This window comes from Mus musculus, chromosome 15 (assembly GCF_000001635.26).
Source record: "Mus musculus strain C57BL/6J chromosome 15, GRCm38.p6 C57BL/6J".
In the NCBI taxonomy this organism is placed as follows: domain Eukaryota; kingdom Metazoa; phylum Chordata; class Mammalia; order Rodentia; family Muridae; genus Mus; species Mus musculus.
In genome coordinates this window covers 4,053,019-4,074,105 of record NC_000081.6, presented here as the reverse complement: position 1 = coordinate 4,074,105, position 21,087 = coordinate 4,053,019, and the positions used below count along the sequence as shown (strand labels likewise).

At 42.8% G+C, this 21,087-nt stretch overlaps 1 protein-coding gene across 1 annotated transcript in view; it reads right to left on the bottom strand.

Moving 5' to 3' along the window:
* Positions 1-21,087, bottom strand: part of Oxct1 (3-oxoacid CoA transferase 1) — a 128,917-nt gene that overhangs the window by 81,239 nt on the left and 26,591 nt on the right. The window contains exons 5-7 of the mRNA NM_024188.6: positions 20,242-20,391; positions 16,331-16,437; positions 14,110-14,170 (exon numbers count right to left, since the gene is read on the bottom strand). Coding sequence (NP_077150.1) covers positions 14,110-14,170; positions 16,331-16,437; positions 20,242-20,391 — 318 coding nt within the window. The remainder of the gene's footprint in view (positions 1-14,109; positions 14,171-16,330; positions 16,438-20,241; positions 20,392-21,087) is intronic.

The following is a 21,087-nucleotide window of genomic DNA, read 5'->3' as shown; positions in this document are numbered from 1 at the left end:
TGGTACAGTTAACTGGGCCAAAAACCTGTGGCCGTCTATCTAGGTCATAGGCCCTAGGGGAGAGCATAATCTGTTATTGCTATTTAATCTATTCTTTTGCAAGGGATGGTGTACTGGCTGCTTTTGTGTGTCAACGTGACACAGCTGGAGTCATTACAGAAAAAGGAGCTTCAGGTGAGGAAATACCTCCATGAGATTCATCTCTAAGGCATTTTCCTAGTTAGTGATCAAGGGTGGTAGGGCCCATTGTGGTGGTTCCATTCCTAGGCTGGTAGTCCTGGGTTCTATAAGAGAGCAGGCTGAGCAAGCCAGGTGAAGCAAGCCAGTAAGTAGCATCCCTCCATGACCTCTGCATCAGCTCCTGCTTCCTGACCTGCTTGAGCTCCAGTCCTGACATCCTTTGGTGATGAACAGCAATGTGGAAGTGTAAGCTGAATAAACCCTTTCCTCCCCTTCTTCCTTCTTGGCCATGATGTTTGTGCAGGAATACACACCCTGACTAAGACAGATGGTGAGCAATTCATAACCCTTTAACAGCTGAGCTTTGAAGGAGTATGGAATTGTAGTGTGACCAACCCTGACTGGGACATCCATGATCCAGCCTTCTTCCTGAGGCTCAGGGACCATTAAGGAAGAGGTAGGTGCAGGAAGGCCATAGGGCAGAAGCAGTGAATGTCCACAGTAAAATAACATTTGTTAGACATGACAGGGCTGCTGCAGATGTGAACTCATGAACTCACAGTGCCTGGGACTGTATGCATAAGGCCTGGACAAGATCAACCCAGCCCAAATTCCAACATGGATGGGGAAGGGCTCAAAAAGTCCTACTCCTAGCTGGGGGTCTATTGGCAGTCAATGGATGCTGAAGAAAAGAGAGTCCGTTCTCTTCAGTGCTGTGGCCTGAGAGATCATCTATTGTCTAGTGTGTACTACTGCACCCATGCACCATGCTACGTGGTACACAGAGCCACGTATGTAGGGCTCGTTAAATTTAATAACGAAGTTCACGTTGGGAGGAAAATGGGGTGGAGCTGATAGGTAAGTAACTGGATTAAGGGAATGGGAGGAAACTTTTGATCAAAACATATAATAGGCATGTATGAAAGTCACAATGAAAACTTATTTTTAAAAATCCTATACATGGGTTAAGCGAATGTTGTTCTTCCAGAGGATGCAGGTTAAGTTTCCAACAACCACATGGCAACTCGCAAACATCTCTAAGTCCAGGTATGGGGGATCTGATGCACTTTCTGTTCTCTGTAGGCACTAATGCATGGGATGCACAGACATACAGGAAGACAAAACATCCATACACAAAGTAAAAATAAAGGTTAAAAAATGGACAGAAGCTGGCTCTGGAGACCCCTGTGGTTGAACTAGGGAAAGCCTGGAAGAAGCTGAGGAGAGCAACCCCATAGGAAGACCTGCAATCTCAACTAACCTGGACTCCTGAGATCTCTCAGACATTGAACCACCAACCAGGCAGCATATACCAACTGATATGAGGCTGCCAGCACACAGACATCAGAGGACTGCCTGGTCTGGCCTCAGTCACAGAAGATGCACCTAACCCTCAAGAGACTTGAGGCCCCAGGGAGTAGGGCAGTCTGGTTTGAAGGAGTATGGAATTGTAGGGTAGGGCGTTTCGGGGGTGGAGGGGCATCCTCTTGGAGATGGGGGTAGAGGGAGGAGGTATGGGATGAGGAACAGTCAGAGGGTGGACCAGGAAGAGGGATAAAGACTGGAGTGTAAAAATAGATTAAAGAATAATAATAAGAAATTTTAAAACCCTAGCAAAGCATGATACCATCACTAGGTCAGTAAAAATAGCAGTCCGAAGAAGGACCTAGATGGGAAATTGTTTTCACATTGAATGAATTCCCAACCATTGAGTTGGACCCAACTCTAGATAGACAGCTGCTGTGGGTTACCCCAAAATAAGTGTCACTATGGCATCATTGGGGTTCCCTTGCCAACCATTTTGGGAGTTTGTAGGCTTCAAAGCTAATTTGAATGTGTAATTGCTTTCCTTCCTTGGCAGCTTACATAGCACCTCAAGATACCACAGGAGCCAGTCCTCGGGGAGGAAGCTACCAGGCCAGTTCAGCTAACTTCCTTCAAGTCCTGTGTCTCAAGTATGTTGTGTCTTCAGTTCAGGGATTGTCTTTGTTAGGGTTTCTACTGTTGAGGTGAAACGCCATGACCAAAAAGCAAGTTGGGGAGAAAAAAGTTCATTTGGCTTACACTTCCTCCATTTTGCTGTTCATTATCAAAGGAAGTCGGGATAAGAACTCACACTGGGCAGGATCCTGGAGGCAAGAGCTCATGCAAAGGGCATGAAAGAGTGGTGCTTACTTGCTTGCTTCCCCTGACTTGTTCAGCTTGCTTTCTTATGGAACACAGGACCACCAGCTGAGGGATGGCATCACCCACAATGGGCAGGGCCTATCCCATTGATTACTACTTGAGAAAATGCCTTACAGGTGGATCTCATGGAGGCATTTCCTCAACTGAGGTTTGTTCCTCTCTGTTGACTCTAGCCTGTGTCAAATTGACATAAAACCAGCCAGTGCAGGGAAGGGCCTTACATTCAAGCTCTGGGAGGTAATAGAGGATAACAGCAAGATCCTATATGGTTTGGAGCGTCTACTGGACATCCATGGTCTGTGTTTCATGAAAAGAGGATCATCAACTGTGGAGCATAACTATACAAAACACAAACATACATACATATACACACATACACACACACATACACACGAGGAGTTGGAGCAGAAAGAAGGGGTGGAAATGATATAAATACTGTTCTCATTTATGAAATTCTCAAAAATATTAAAAATTAAAAACGTGAATGCATCCTATGGGCAGAAGGAGGAATGAAGTGAGTCCAGCCATAAACTAGCTGATTTGTGTCAACAGAATTGGTTCAAGCCTTTTCTGTTATTGAACAGGAAATCATTTACTGCATCCTGATTAGAGGCTTTTCTGTAACAGCAAATAATGAGGACACACAAGTAAACTTCACAGACGTGTTTCTAACTAAAAGGAAAATGGGCATCCAAATGTCACAAGTTGGTGACAGACCAAGGTCTCACCCCTCTGTCCATCTCTCCTCCCTTCCAACTAAAATGTCAGGTAAAAAATGTACATGGCAGCCTTTGAAAACTGCAGGGACACAGGAAGACCCCAATCCTGAATGGGTGTCATGCATCTTGAACCCCATCAAGGTGAAAACGTCCTCAGCCTGAATCCCAGAGTTGCTGTTCTCATGGCTGCCCATCTGTGTGCTTAAGTACTGGCAAGATTTTATCGAAAGGACCCAGATGTAGCTTTCTCTTGTGAGACTATGCCGGGGCCTAGCAAACACAGAACTGGATGCTCACAGTCAGCTAATGGATGAATCACAGGGCTCCCAATGGAGGAGCTAGAGAAAGTACCCAAGGAGCTAAAGGGATCTGCAACCCTATAGGTTGAACAACATTATGAACTAACCAGTATCCTGGAGCTCTTGACTCTAGCTGCATATGTATCAAAAGATGGCCTAGTCGGCCATCACTGGAAATAGAGGCCCATTGGACACGCAAACTTTATATGCCCCAGTACAGGGGAACGCCAGGGCCAAAAAGGGGGAGTGGGTGGGTATGGGGGACTTTTGGTATAGCATTGGAAATGTAAATGAGCTAAATACCTAATAAAAAATGGGAAAAAAAAAGTACTGGCCTACAGATACAAGGTTAACCAAGTAGAAATGATAGACTCTAGTAGAAAATGGGTCGGTCTATCAGCATCTAATTATAGCTCAGGTAAGTCGGATTGATTGACACAGATATCAAGAACATAAAGAGATTGGGACAACCACAGCTGGAAAACCAGGTACTGTATATAAATTACCCTCTCCTGAGGAGCACCTCAAAACAAGCCTACAAACTCTGCAGCCAATCACCACAGCTACAGAAATTCATAAAGTAGCTTCACATATCACTGTTGTGTCTCAATTCTACCCAAGTTCAATGGCTTTGAAAGGTGTAATACTGACTGGTATTTAATATGTTGGGATTAAAAATGGACATTAAGTTGCAATGAAGAGTCTTCAACCACTTTTATGCCAACAGTTATTGTTGTCTATAATCCCCCGTGAGCTACACACTGCTATGACCATGTAGTCCTCCTCCTCTTTCTCAAATAACCCTCTAAAATGAAAGGAGCATCTTTAGCTCTGAGGTAGTACAAAAATAGGCCACCGGTTATATAAGTTTTGTTTTAAGTCAAAATAATTACACCATATAGAAAATAGTACAGAGAAACACGTAGCTAAATACAATAAGATTCAGCCATTCTTTTAAAACAAATCACAGCTCGACAAGCTTTGTTCTTCTGATTTACTGAAGTAGTTACTAAAATAGGAACACTATACACCCAACAAAGGTAAAGGTCACTGTTCATGAGATAAGGAGCTCTGCTCTCCTACACACGGGCAAAGCCTGTTAACCACCAATGAGCCATCATATTTATCCTAATAACATTTAAATACCTACCTTTAGATGTTCAAGTCGCTAAAAGAGGAATTTATAAAAGAGGAATTTGTAAAGCGTAGAAAATTATAAATAGTTACAAAGTGAAAAGCTGGAAATAGCTAGAATAAATTCACCAATCCATCAAAAAAATGATATATTATTATAATGACTTTGTCTTCCAGGATCTCTGAGCTAACAATAAGAAACTGAACCAAACTTTTCGGAGGATAATGGCGCACAAATCACTTGCTGTAATGGGTGTTTCTACCTCACAATGCAACCAAGTCCATTGTGCAGGAGATAATAGAACTCTCTCACAAAAGTTGCTACATTGTTGCCAAGCAACAAGAAATAAAGTGTCAAGATTAGTACTTTGTTTTATATATCTTTATCATCAATGAACCTTGTTTCTATTCTGCCATTCTCCGTGCTAATGGTCATCAGGCTAAGACTTATATTTAGTAACCTACAATAGTCACTAACCACAAAAAAAAAAAAAAGATGTAGATAGCAGGCATTCAGCAAGTCTATATTTTATATTTATTAATATTATAGCAATTTTATTATTGAGATTATTTCACCAAGCAGATAAACACAATATGTCTTCATTAAATACATCTCCATTAGAATCCAAAATTCTTTTAAACCAAGCTGACCAATCATGAAAATTCAAGGAAATGAGCAGTCTCTAAATACTTCAATAACCTAAAACAAACAGCTCATTTAGTGGAGCTATGTTAGGCTATTAGCAGGCTTTCTGTCAAAACGTTCTACACCTGGACACATTTGAAACACAGCACTTATATTTATAGATATTTCTTTTAGAGAGGATGAGCAAAGGAAAATAAAAGTGAAGAAGCATAAATAACTGAAAACTTATGAAGAAAACAAGTGCAAGTTGATACAAGTTAATGGGTCTAAAAGCAAAGCAACACATGGGTATGATCTCCATCCCTCTCAGTCTCTGCTACAAGAAGCAAGGCTGTCAACAGCATACTGCATCAGAGGGAAGGGTCACCAGTCACACAGTCCTTCCTTGTTAAAGCAAACAGCTCTCTGGGTTCCACACAACTGCTCAAAAAAGGGGGTTTCGGAGGTGGATTCAAGAGGATCAGATTATACTGTTTAATTTCTCCTCTTTTTTCCACTCCTGTTTTGTGAAACAGGGTCTTACTATGTTGTCCAGGCTGGCACTGGACTCACTGTGTGGTCCAGGCTAGCCTCAAACATGCAATCCTCCCACCACCAACACCCCTGAGTGCTGGGATCATAGGTCTGTACCACCATGTCTGGCAGTGTAAACTGTTTCTTTTGTGGTCTCGTTCTTCTCATGGGCTAACGGAAACAGAGCGATCTGTGGGGTTAATACTAAAGTGCACGGAAGGCCATTCACACACAGAATGTCAAGTTTGACATTCTGGCCAAGTTCTCATAAACACTGTGTCTCCACATGCCAATCAGGGATGTTTGTGTGAATGACTTCTGCACAGGTGTGAGCAATTGTTACCTGTGTGTAGTATGAATATTTGAAACTGGAGCTTTCAAGAATAATTCCTCAATATGGTTAAAAGCATGTGTCCCGCAGGGACAGAAGTGTTAATTCTTGTTGTCACTCTGTTTACACCATGTTTGTCCTTCATGGTCCATTGGAGACAGCCTGGATCCCACTGCTGTTGCAACTTTGTGTCAAGTCCTTAATAAACTCAAGATTTAAAATAAAAGACATTTGGATGGAGAGATGGCTCTGCAGTCAGGAACACAGGCTGTTCTTCCCGAGGACATGGGTTCAGAGCCCAGCACCCACATACCAGCTGATAGCCTTCTGTAACTCCAGTTCCAAGAGCTCAGAGGCCCTCTTTGGCCTCTGAGGGTGCTGAGCACACCAATGGTGTGCAGCTAGATCTATGTGAAGGCAAAACACCCATATGCATTAAATAAAACACAAAAATTAACCAAATAAAAAGCCATTTGAGAGGAGAGGAACCACGTCTGCTCCCGAGATGCTTTCATTTTCTCTAAAGCAGCAGGAGCAAGGTCAGTCTCCAACGTTGACACACTAATTGCTCTGCTTCATGAAGATGATGACAAATCCACAGGATCCACTGAAGTAATTAAGCCACCTGGCTAAAAGCCACTGTGCTCCCACATTCTGTCATAGAGGGGAAACAATAGCCACTCTGGTCACTTCTGTGCTAAGATAATTCATGAGGCTTTACTAATGCCAAGGTCCTTAAACAGAGCAGGGAGTCACAAAACGTAAAATGTTCCAGTCTCACAATCACTCTCTCCTCATCTGAGCCTCACTGTCAGACTTCCACATTATTCTGTTGTCTGTTACTATAACAAAGTAACCTGTCTATGGAAAATGCAGGGACAAAGGGTGGAGCAGAGACTGAAGGAAAGGCCATCCAGAGACTGCCCCACCTAGGGATCCATCCCACATACAGACACCAAACCCAGACACTATTGTGGATGCCAATAAATGCTTGCTGACGAGAGCCTGATAAAGCTGTCTCCTGAGAGGCTCGCCCAGTGCCTGACAAATCAGATACAGATGCTCAAAGCCAACCATTGGACCAAGCACAAAAGAAGTTAGGAAAAAGGACTGAAGCAGCTGAAGGGGTTTCCAGCCCCATAAGAGGAACAACAATATGAACCAACCAGTAACCCCAGAGTTCCCAGGGACTAAGCCACCAACCAAAGAGTACACATGGAGGGACCCATGGCTACAACTGCATATGTAGCAAAGAATGACTGTATCTGGCATCAATGGGAGGGGAAGAGCTTGGTCCTGTGAAAGCTCAATGGATGCCCCAGTGTAGGGGAATGCCAGGGCAGGGAGACAGGGGTAGGTCAGTGGGTGGAAGGGGGCACACTGTCATAGAAGCAGGAGGAGGGGGCATGGGATAGGAATTTGAAGAGGGGAAACCGGGAAGGGAGACAAAAAATAAGTAACTGAGACAGTGTACGTAATAGACAAAAACAAGGTGTTCAGTATGTAGGCTTAGAGACAAGAAGTCAAGACTAGGTAACTCATCAGTACTGCCTCTGGTGAGGGTTCCCTTGACTGCAGTACAACATGGAGACAAACTCATTCCAGAAGACTAGTGTTAATCGTTCTTTTTGTTTTTTTCTTTTTTGAATTTTTTTAATTGGATATTTTATTTATTTGCATTTCAAATGTCCTCTTTCCCGATTTCCCCCCAAAAGCCCCTATCCTATCCCCCCTCTTCCTGCTTCTATGAGAGTGTGCCCCTCCCACCTCACTGCCCTCACATTTCCCTACACTGGGGCCTTCACAGGATCAAAGGCCTCCCCTCCCATTGATGCCCAACAAGGCCATCCTCTGCTACATTTGCAGCTGGAGCCATGGGTCCCTCCATGTGTACTCCTTATTTGGTGGTTAAGTCTCTGGGAGCTCTGATTGGTTCATATTGTTGTTCCTCCTATGGGGTTGCAAACCCCTTCAGCTCCTTCAGGCCTTTCAGACCATGAGCCTAGGTGGGTCAAATCACACCCAAACCCTAAGAAAGCCTTAAGAGTTCATGGGAACTATTATAAAATGTCCTAAAAATAGAAATTTTACCTAGCTCTGAAGAAGATATCATCATTACCCTATCAAGAAAGTTGCTCATGTAAGACTGTAGCCTACCACCCTGCCCAGAAGAGAAGACAATTGGAGCATACTTATGATCAAAACACATAATATGCATTTATGAAATTCTCAATAAAAATTATTTTTCAAAACCCTATAAATGGGTTAGAGAGATGCCTTAGCAGTTAAGGATGCTGTTCTCCTAAGGTACCTGGGTTCAATTCCCCAACACCCACATAGTGGCTCACAACCATCTCTAGCTCTAGCTCGTGTGGATCCAAAGCACTTATCTGGTTTTTTGTTGTTGTTGGTTTTTTTAGGCACAGAATGCATGTGATACATGAATGGAAAATAGCCATACACATAAAATAAAAATAAAGGTTAAAAATACTGAAGATTCTAGCTGGGCATGATGGCACATGCCTTTAATTCCTGAACTTGGGAGAAGAAGCAGGTGGATCAATGTAAGTTCAAAGCCAGCCTAGTCTACAAAGCTAGTTCCAGGACAGCCATGGGCTGTTACACAGAGAAACCTCATCTTGAAAAACCAAAACTAAACAAAACCAACCAAACAAACAAAACTAAGACAAAAAAAGTCATCACAATGTGGCTTTTCACTGAACACATCGTTTATGAACTGTTTCTTTCCTTGACATTTCCTAGACATTTTTCCATCGATGTTTAACAACATCGTTACATGCTCTCTGTTTCACTTATTTAGTCTGCGAATAAAAGTTCCCTGAGGGTAGAGAGCTCTCTCTCCTTCATGTTCATGGTGAATTTGCAGCACCCAGAGACGTGCCAGGCATGCTGGAATGTCACAGCATGAGTGAATTTGTCTTAAACATCACTGAGACATTATCTAGCACTTGTCTCAAGATAAGACAAGTGAGGGAGAGATGGAGATGAGGATGGAGCAGGAAGGATGATGGACACCCAAGTGCATAGAGTGTTGGGCTGAGGAGGGGGCACTGCTGTCTCTGCTCACAGCCATGCATGTTCACAGTCCTTCTTGAAAACATACATCTTAAACATAGTATTGCAACATCATTTGCATCTCAGTCTGCACCTTTCCGTACTCTCTACCCAGACACAGCATGTGTCAGCTTGGAGGATGGCAGATGTCCCCTAATCTTTTCCTCAAGTCACCCTCCTAAAGAGATGGGGTTTGCCCGTCATTGGCATAGAACACGAACTCACAGTTTTCAAAGCTTCGCTCGTACAGATATGACAAAAAGAATCCTTAGGATATCATTTTGGAAAACACATTTTTAAACCTCCTTATGACACAGAATTTTCAAAAGAGGGAGACTGAAAACATATAATTATCCTCATGGTGGTTGCCTCTGGGAAGAAGGCAGGCTCTTATCTTCGATAGACAATTCCTAGGTCTTCAATCTTTGTAAGCCAAGCAGGTGGTGTGTACATATTTGTATGTGGCTATTATCTTGTGATGCAAAACAATTATTTTGATAGGCAATTATATAAATATACGTAAATAGGAAGAATATGAAACAGAAATGAGTTTAGCTTGTGAAAACGAATATGAAAAGTAACAAAGATAGATAGTTGAAAAGGTGTTGTGTAAATCTTTGTTTTATAGCACCAACTTAAATATACGCTGACGGCCCTGATGCACACACACAGCACAGGCTGATGCCATGCACACACACACACAATTTTTAAAAACTAATAAAACAGGTTATTTCGGTCACAGGCGGCACTGGTAGCCTTCTATGGTTGAGTCAGATGACCTTTTCTGACAAGCATGTACAGTGCACTCCAGGCTGTGTTATCAGCCGTCCCCTGAGTGAAGCACTCTCTGCCCTCCTCTAGGTGTTCTATATTAAGCATGAAAAAAAGGAAAAGAAGGAAAAATAAACAGAGAAAAGGACAGGGTTGCGCGTGTTATGCACACAGGCAGCTGGGACAGGGTGTCATGGGGAGTTGGGGGGTTGACAAGAGTTCTCCTGAGATGGACCCAAACAGACCTCAATGAGCCAGCCCAGGAGACCACACAGCCATGGCTCCTGAGATGGACCCAAACAGACCTCAAGGAGCCAGCCCAGGAGACCACACAGCCATGGCTCCTCCTCGTTGTTCATGTGCAGCACAACATCCAGGAGTCACTCTGGGCTGGTTTTACTCATCAGCTTGTGAAATTCATCAGGGACGACTTTTCCCACTCAGAGAAAGAGAGGTCCAAAATAACAGTCTGGGGCTAAAACAAGAAACATCTCTCTGGCTTGTGTGCCAGCATGTGTGCCCACTTCTACTGTCTCTCTTAAATAATCACCCAGTTCCTTCACAGGGCCAGACATACTCAACCAAAACGGGGTAGGCTGCAGCTTCATGGGGAAGCACTCAAATGGTTGCTGCCTATCAGAAAGATACGTGTGATGACATTCACACATTGCCGTTCACTTCTTTGCTTTTATGTGTCATAAGGCTGGCTGTATAGGATGCATCAGAAAGAGAAAACATATCTCTAAATGTAAGACTGTCATCTCTACAAGGTAAAAATAATAATTCATACCAAAGGTGATTTGATTTTCTCCTTTACATAAACATGCTGGCTTATTTCTTGGTGTAAAACATTTATCATAAATAAACTGTTATATAATGTTGGTGCATGACTTACAGAATTCAAACACTTGGTAGATAAAGTCAGGGAGATCAAATGTCCAAATATTATTTGGGCTATGAACAGAGTTAAGACAATTATCTTTGTCTCTGCTATCTGAAATACAGGATCTACCACAACGATACTTCCCACTGTGTAAGATACTATTCGCAGTACTAGAGTGACCTCCAATGTCCAGATGTGGGGAAAAACTGAAAAAACGCTCAATAGAATGAGCAGAATCCAGGGGAAAAGACTGAGTAAATTCAGAGGGCTCCTGCTCACAGGCTGACTCAAAGTCACCTTCAAGGTAGATGGCATCGGTGACAAAGAAAGCTTCTGGAACACTGAACAATAACCATGACATACCTGCTTGATTCTGGTTTAGTATCACCCAAGAGTTTGAAACTTTATCCATTTATGCTGACTTGGAGTATAATACATAACATGGTAGCCAACAGCAAATGTCATCATTCCATTTGCGGCTCCACGCAGTGACGTAGTTAAAAATCGCAATGCACCGAAAGAGTGTGCAGTGTCTGGCATGTAATATGTTTTTAGTTATCATCATGGTCAACATTTAGCATCCAGAATAATAGGAAAATGGAATGATCTCCCAGTTTCATTTAAATGCCACACCTCTAATGAATTCCCAAGCATCCTTTCCATTCAGACTATCACAAAACAGTTACATGGGATAGAAGAGAGAGATCCTAGCAATCTGAAGGGCAAGAAAGATAATGGGCTTAACAGAACATAGAAAAGAACAAGAAAGCACAGCTCTGGGGTCCTCACTCTACTCAGAGTTATGCAAACATCAGAAAGTTACAATAAAACTTCACATCTGAAACGTGAAGATTTCAAACAAAAAAAAAATCAATTCCAAATTATTTTCTATTTTTGAGAACACTGTTTTAAGTTCAGCTAAGCCTGTGAACCCTTTACGGACAGCATATAGAGGAGGTAGGCTTAATGCTCCTATTGCCTCAGGTTGTTCTGCTTAAATTCCTCAGACAGAATGGTGTACAAATTGAATCTTGAATCCTTATTCTGAAAGAATTATTTGCTTGCGTGTTTGTTTGTTTACATGGGTGTTTGGCCTGCATATATACACACTAGAAGAGGGAGTCAGATTTCATGATACTAAAGTTACAGACAGACTTCAGTTATAGTTTGTTGTGAGCTCTCATTCAGGAAATTGAACTTAGGACCTCTGAAAGAGTTGCTAGTGCTCTTAGACACTGAGCCATCTCTTCCACAGCACATCCTAACTCAGCCATCGTTGTTTAAAGAAGCTTCCCGTGATGAGCATGATATAGGCAAACACAGGAGTTGCCAGCCACAGGAACTAGTGAGCCTCTGAATGTTGACCAGCATGGCCTAAAACCTGAACTTACACTGCCTTTAGTTTTAACAAAAGCCACATAGGGTGAGTGGCCAGCCTACGATGCAGTCACATTAGTTGAGAATGACTACCCCAGAGTACCAGCACCAAGAGGATCCCAACTAATATGGTTCTGGGTCAGCCAGGACAGGATGCTGTGACAAAGAGGATATTTCTGTGGTAGAACAGGGAGCCTGTCTTCAGGCTCAGTTCAGTAACTTTCTCTCTTACAACCAAAGACCCTCTCTGCTAACTATAATATCTCCTGACCAGCAAAAAGTTTGCTTTCTTTCCTATAAGAAAAGCATTGCTGAAAGGAGCAGTATTATAGTAGGAAACAAAATTTAAACTCTACCCATGATAATGCCAGCTTCTCCAGTGCCTGCAGGCTAGAAGAGGGTATTGGATGTCCTGAAACAGGAGTTACAGAGCATTGTGGGTCATCATGGGGATCCTGAGAATCAAACTCTGGTCATCTCAAAGAACAGCCAGTGCTCTTAACCCCAGCACCTGAAGAGGGAATCTTAGGAAAGTCTGTTAATCATCATTAATGATGATGGAGGGCCTATCTTGGACAAACAGTCCTGAGTTGTATAATAAAGCAAGCTGAGCAACCCATGTGGAGCCAGCTAGTAAGCATCATTCCTCCATGCCCTCTCCTTCAGTTCCTGCCTCCGGGTTCCTGTCTTGAGTTCCTGTCCTGACTTGCCTGGATGATGGACTACAAAATATAAGATAAAATAGACACCCTTTCCTCCCCAAGTTGCTCAAGTTGGTCATGGTGTTTTATCAGATCACCAGAAACCCTAACTAAGACAGTCTTTCTTTAGCAATCTACAGATGTGTACCACAGTCTTGTCATTAAAATGATTCAATAAGTAAGGAACAAGATACATAGGTGTGTAAGCCATATGATCTATTTTTCAAATGCAAACAATACAGAACCACTGCAAAATAAAACTGGATGGAAAATGTCACATCCCACATCACTGAAAACAAATTATGCTTCACTTTCTCTTTCAGGAGAAAGCGCTCCTGAAGTGTCTCCATGAAGTAACATCTTAGTCAACTATAGGCAAAGCCAAATATCACACAAAAGATGTCACACAGCATGACCATCGGATGAAAAGGCTAGAATACAGTCACATTTTCATACCCCAAAGTGGGTCCTACAAAGTCCTCCCAAAGGAAGACGATGCCAAATTTCAAGTAACATTTGGTTCCAAAGTGATCCTCAAAGCCAAGCTGAGAATCAGTTTGAAGTCTCCTTCACATATGTATAACCCAAGAGGCAGGAGGTTTGTATAAGCACCTATCTCTATTCTGGATCTGATAAGTGCTGGCTCTAAAACTGACCAAGCCTGTTTCAAATGCTAAGATGCCCAAAGGTGTCATTCAATGCCCAGATTCAACTCCTCTGAGGAAGCACATTGCAGTAGTTATTTGTTCAACCATCCTGTTAATGAATTCCCAGTACCTACCTCAGACCACCGATCAATTTCAAGTGGTGTGATTTCCTGCTTTACCAGAATACCATATACTGTTCAGTCGTGTACCTGTGACTGTACACATGACTGCCTATGAGACTACGGCAGTCCCACAACATCATATGACTAAGTGATAGTGTACCTACCTTAGTTGGCATAAGTCATTCTATGATATTTGTACAGCATAACATCATTTCTCATTGTATTCTCAGATGATTTCTTGCCATTCAGTGGTACATGACTGCCTATTAACTCATCTTAGGATTTTTCATCTTATTTTGTTCAGACACCATATTACTTTTATAAGCCAAACAGATCTCCAAAGACAGAGCAGCATTCTAGTCAGCACATAGTATGATCAGAAAGCTGTCGACTATTATAGATCTAAATTATATATTAAAGAGAATCTCTCCATATGTGAAATAAAACAAAAACTTGCCCTTCCTAGCCCTCCTGAAAACTAATGCAAGAGAACCCCTCCCCCATTGCGAAGCCTCGTTTCTTACCTCCACCACGGTAGTTCCTGCAGCTTTGCACATTGGCAGATTGAAGTTTCTTGCACTTTTCCTGTACCAGACAAGGAGGACAGAAGAGGGAGAAGGATCAGAGACCTGAAAACGCAGACTTTTCCTCTCCCAAGAATCGGCATCGACGGGTGCATGACTTGCACCTGTCTTCAAATGTAAAAGATCTCATGGCCATTTCATTCAGTCTGTATGATTTTTATAGTAGGTGGAAGGAAAAACTAAATTTTTCATGCTCAGTCAATAGCTTTTACACAGAAAAATGAAGTGGGTATTCATAAATGTCTGAAATAACTCCTCCAGTCTTTTAACCAAGATTGGACTTTGCTCCCATAGTGAAACAGTTCTCATAGTGCACTGAGAAACTGCACACACACACAGGGATGTGCACTACGGGGATGTAGCTTGGTAGTAAAGCACTTCCTTGGTGTGCACCGGGCCCTCGGCTCTAACCAGCAGTAAGGGAGAGAGAAAGGGAGAAGGGGCTTCACAGAAGCCCTTGTCTTTTCTCCAAGCGAGGAGCCTCTGTTAGCTGACACTATAGGAACCACTCACTGGTGCTCAGTGAGCCGTCTAGCGAGTCCTGGGAGAGCAAGTGTGGGGGTCTGGATGAGCCCACTCACAGTGACTCTGAATGGGATTTGCATCCTAAGACTCTCGAGCCCTTGAGCACTGTGCTGAGAGCTTTCCCTTCACACCGAAGCTCAGTGGCCGTCAGCACCTACACATGGGCAGCTTAGAGCCACCCAAGTTAAGTCTTCAGAAAACACAGCTGGGCATGAGAACACAGGGTGAAATTCTACAAATGTCTTAAGTAGTTAACTGTCACTTGGGGTATAACTTCACTCATTTTTTTATAAAGCATCAGAACTCTACAAGCATCACAATAAAGGTCAAAGAAAGCAGGCAAGATGTCAGATGCCTGCCTAGAATTTCCAGTAGTCATTGTATACCACACGCCTAGAATACAAGGAATCAGAGCATCAATATCTCATTGAGTCCTTCAGAAATAATAAATAAAGGAGTAAATAAATAACAATGAAAGTGCCACTGACAGTCTGACTGTGCTTGATGCCAAACTGCATGTTAAAATTTTTAAAATTTAAAAAACCACAACCCTTCTTTTTTTTTTTTTTTTGTTTTTGTTTTTTTGAGACAGGGTTTCTCTGTGCAACCCTGGCTGTCCTGGAACTCACTCCTTAGACCAGGCTGGCCTTGAATTCAGAAATTCGCCTGCCTCTGCCTCCCAAGTGCTGGGATTAAAGGCGTGCGCCACCACACCCAGTCCGCAATCCTTCATTTAAAGCAGCAAATAACAAAACTGAGAGAGACCATATAGCTCACCTGTTATATACAGAGCCCAAGTGGCCCTGTATAGTTCAAAACACAACTAATCTACAAGTCTAAGACATTAAATACTCATAATTACTTAGAATTCAGTATGCAAAGGTTAATCAAACGACAGGAAAATCATGTAGGCCCGTGGCTATCCAGAGAAGGAAAACAAGCATTTGTAAAGATCATTAGCTTTTCAGACAGAACCTTTAGAAGGTTCTCCTAGGTGACATCAACTGTACAAGAAAAAAAAATTCACCTAAACTATTATTTATTAACGATCTTCCCCAAAACATCAGCGTAATCTTGACACTTTATGATCCTATTTAGAAATAACATGAAAATAAAAGATAAGTGCTGGCTGCTGTCATGTTTGCAAAGAAAATACTCTTGGCAACTAAAACACAGATGGGAGAAAATGGTTGTATGTAGCTGTGTACAAGAGTACATCAACCCATTTCTTCTTAAACGGGGTCTCATGTAGTCCAGGCTGGCCTCAAACCCATTATACAGTGAGGATGACTTGGAACTTCTGATCTGCCTAATTCCACCACCACCCCCTACCGCTGGGAATGTAATACCATACCCAGTGTGGGCAATCAAACCCAAGGCTTGGGGTGTGCTAGGCAAGCACTCTACCAATACAGCTACATCCCAGCCCTAGATCCAGTTATGTAGCAAGCCAGTAAGTTTAGCACATCAGCAGGACCACCAGCAGGCACTCGAGGTTCTTCTGGACACGTGCACATACACAAGACTGTAAGCCATTTTAAAACGGTCAGGCAGCATCTCACAAGGAGCAGAGTGGACTGCCTACAGTGGTAGGTTTTGCTGTGTTCTATCCTGTTTTGTTTAACTAGTACAGTACCTGAAAATCACATTGCCTGCCCGGTCTGCTTTCCATGCTTTCACCAGAGCAAAATCTCCCGTGATGGCTTCCTCCAAAATGAAGTGCTGACCGTTAAACTCCCTCACCTGCAAGAGACAAATGAACGCTGTCAGGTATTTGTGCAGGATGCAGATGCCTGGGCTCCTAAGAGGCACACGCGAGGAGCGGACGCCTAGCGACAGTGGCTTTTTCAGGGAGAGGGATCTCAAGAGACTTCTTCGGTAGCAGAAGGCTTCCTCAGAATAGTCCAGCGAGGCTTCAGGAAGAGAATGTGCTCACGGGTTCCACAGTAAGGGCAAGTCTGGTACATTTGAGAAACTCAAACCTCCACAAGTGGTACAGGGTGTTAATATTCATTTGACTGTGTGCCTTGGTTACCTTTGAGACAATGGAAAATAGTCCCTCTTTTCTTCTACCCCCCTCCAAATTAAAACGTGTATGTTACAAGAAATGGCTTACCTCTTGTTTCTCTTTAACCGTGATCTATAATTTGTGTTGAGAGAATCAATGATAACAGAAAAGTAACCTAACTAAAAAGCAACACTGCATGCCTCCCTACTGTGTACACAATGCAGGCCTCCGTGTAGGAGCATCTTCATTTACTTCCTTGGATAGATTCTCTTCACATAAAATCCTATATGAGCTTTGCATTTGCTCATAGGAAATTCTTGATTTCCATGCTACTATAAATGCTGGTTTTAACAAATTGCACATTATTAATATAACACAATGCTATTGACTTGTTTTTTTTGTTTTGTTTTGTTTTTAACATTTACTGCCTTTTGGGAGAGACTATAAAAACCAAACTCTTCTTTCCCATTATGTCCTTCCTGTCTTTTCCCTTGGAGATTTGCCTCTGGGAATTAAAGAGAGAACTGAAACAGCACCAGGGAGGGCTGGATCTGTCTTGCATAAATGCAGCCCCGTGAAGGCAGAACTCCAGTCACATTCCTCCTGTGCCCTCTAGTGGAAAACAGACGGGATGTGTTTTTTAGAAGCGTCCAACACAGCGTTGGGGTCTGCTTAGCTTTGTTTGGGGTGGGGGTAGGTGATGATATATGAACGTGGGGTCTCATATACTCCATCACTGAGGTTCCAGCCTTCCTTCTAGAGCTTCAAACAGACTATTTCGTAAAGGAAAGTTTCTCCAAAGATATCTCAGTTTCTAGCTAGAAAACATGAGCTATGAAAACCACCAGTGAAGACTTCACTCCTATGCAGTTACATGACACTAACTGCACATCGACACACACAATTATTTTAAAGGTTTATGTCCTTCATAAATCATCACTGTGAACATCAACGATGGGGCGAGTGATTATCATCCAAGCCCTTGGGATACAGAGGCAAGAGGACTGCTGGGAGATTCAGAGAAGCCTGGGCCTACAGAGTTTCAATACCTCCATAACAAAGCTTTCACACAAGGAAGCAAACAAACAAACAAACAAACAAACCACCAGGGATGAAGGTTGAGACATAGAAAACACAAGTCTTTTCTAAACACGTTACCTAGCGTTGCCTGTTCTACCTTTCAAAGACGGAAGCTACTAGCTTCATCAAGCTTACTGCCTTGCTCACTTAAAGCAGTGCATTTGGCCTCGGGCTCATCTTTAGGTTCTTCTTGAGTCCACTCCAGTTAGATTTTGCCAGTGACCTCTGTGTCTGCACACCCCTGCTCAGTTCTAGTCATCCTTCTTCCTTTAACCCAACTGCTCCCTCTTTTTATTTCTCAAATCACCAAGCTCCCTGCTTTCCTTTGAACCTCCCTTCCCATCTTCTACTGCAGCCTTTCTTCTTCTGTGTGGCCATTAACTGGTAAGGAGGGACTCTCCATTCACACAGGTGTCCAGGACACTGTCTAGCCCCAAGGGTCTGAATGCCTACATGCATGCCCTGCCTCCTGTTCTATAAACTTTCTGACCAGAGTCACTTCCTCTTGAGTCTCCGGAACTTAAGTAAACCTCTTCCCAAACAGACTGAGATCTTCTTACCCCATGCATTGCCATCTCAATAAGCAGCAATCATTTTCTGTCCTCTGTGTCACATGTGGCTCTACCATCAACATCCGACCTAATTCTGATCACTTAGCATAAACTCTATCTCACCACCTTATCCCAGCTCCTGTTCATTCCCCACCAGGATCAATGCACAGCCTCCCAACTTGGGCCACCATAAAACTCACCGCTCAATAGTGAGAGTTATCTTCACAAGATGTAACTCAGAACACATCACATTCATATGTATTTCACTAGCTTCTGACCATAGCGAACGAACTCTAAGCTATGTGAGCAGACGATAGGCAGAATAGAGATCGAGGGAGGCAGGGATGGAGAGAAAAGAGACAAAGGAGACAAACGGATACACACAGAAAGTGGTCAGAGAGGTACTAAATTCATGCACCAGGCTCTAGACACATATGAAAAGTTAGAAAAGATTCTATCCTTCCAGTCTCTTGGGGTATGTTAAGGTTACATTTTCTAACAAGCTATCAGAATATCAACCCAATTTTAGAGGGCACTTTTATCATATGCTCCTAAGCTCCATTTTCATTAGATTCCCGGGGTTGATTTGTTTTTAACCTAATTTGGCAATGAAAAAGTGAGACTAAATACTAATACACACATGTGTGCGCGCACATACACACACACACACACACACATTTGAATTAAAGCTGGAATCAATATGGGTCAGTCCCAGAAAAGGAGCAAAACTCCAGATGGAAGACACAGCTAGGGACAAATGTCAGACAGTAAAGGACATGATCATTGACCTCCCAGCTCCCCAGAATAGCAACAAAACCAGCAGCACTACATTCCCATCACTGGTGGACATCCCTTCATTGACCAGTTCATCTCCCTAGAGGTGGAGCCCAGCATTGTCACGTCAGCCTCTAGAGACTACCTTCCTTGAGCCACCAAGGCAAAGAGAATAGACATTTGTCAATTCAGAATAATGAATTGTTCTGTTTTTTAAAGCTGCTTTAAATCTAACTATGCCATATGCCCTATCTAGAGGTCTACTGTTGCCTAAGATGACTAACGGACCCCATCCTACCCCTCAGGCCAGTCAATGACACACTGAGCTTGTGGCTAGGATACAAACGATGAAAGGGATCCTTTGAATTTCCTATTCCATTACAACTGCGGCCTGGCTTTCAAGCTTTCAGACAGACTTTCAGATTTCTTCTGTTACTTTGTTTTCTTTCAGTCATGTTAGGAAATCTGATCACAAGAGCTTAACGCAATATACAGTAAACAACTTCTGGTTTTTTTTTTTCTTTCCTTCTTTATTATTTTATTTATTTACATTCTAAATGTTGTCCTCCTTCCCTCTTTCCCGTCCATAAACCCTCTACCCCATACTCTGTACCCCCACCTCTATGAGGGTGCTCCCCCACCCACTCCCATCTCACCAACCTAGCATTCCCCTATGCTGGGGCATTGAGCCTCCACAGGACCAAGGTCCTCCCCTCCCATTGATGCCAAATAAGGCCATCCTCTGCTACATATAGAGCTGGATCCATGAGGTTTTTTCTTTTAATAGAAACATAATAATCAATAAGTAAATGTTCTCACTTTTGTTAAAATCTTTTGGAAAATCAGCTAACTAACCCGAATTCATTTATTATATATACACTATAGCTTTCTTCAGAAATCCAGTTAACTAACCTTAATTATAGTATGATGTACAAATAATTCTCTTATTCTAATGTATTCTAGTTTCTCTCTGTGGTTTGTTTTAAGTATGAGCAGACACCCAGGTTAACTAAGTCTCACCCTTTTGAAAAGGAATGACTGTTTATCTCACGAAGGTAGCTATCAAACGCATCTACACAGAATCTCTTGGGGAGATTCATTTCGTAGTGTCACGCGGGTGGGGAGTTTTCTTACCTCTCGTGGCTTGCTGGCAATGGCAACACTGCCATCTTTGTTATATTTGATGGGTGATCCTCCTTCCTGTACCAGAGTCCCATACCCTGTGCTGGTGTAGAAGGCAGGGACTCCAGCTCCACCGGCACGGATCCTCTCGGCAAGTGTGCCCTAGAAATGAGCAACCAACAACCGTGAGAAACCCACAACGTGCACTACGGACAGGGGGCACAAACAATGTTAGTTGTAGTTCCCATTTTCTAGAGGCTCACCAATCTGCAAAGTGGGTAGCCATGTACATGCTTGTGAACCCCCAAACTGAGGCATCAATTAAAAGAAAATAACCATTCCACTCTCAATCCACATTCGGATGCAATTATTCATTTGTCCAGTTGCGCTTTCGGTCTCCAGACTCTACCCCCACACTGGTCTCTTAACATCCTACAAATGCCTCCTTGACTATCTTGAAATCAAACTTTAAGCTTAATTACATAAATTAGCTCTGCAGTTTTTAAATGCTAAATTTTTTTTATTATGTATCACATATAAGTGTAAACTAAATATTTTTTAATTAGTAGCTATAAGTATGCCAGACAGAGGGAAATATTTGCTATTTATTGATTTATTTATACTTATTCACTTTCCATCTTGCTCACTGCCTCTTTCCACTCACCTTGTCTCACAGTCCTTCTGCCTCCTCCCTTCCTCCTCTGAGTGGGTAAGAGCCCCCCTGGGTATCCCTCCATTCTGGCATATCAAGGCTCTGCAAGGCTTGGAGCAGCCTCCCCCTCTGAGGCCAGACAAGGCAGCCCAGCTTTCCTGTATATATCCCACGTACAGGTAACAGCTTTTGGGGTACCCCCCCCC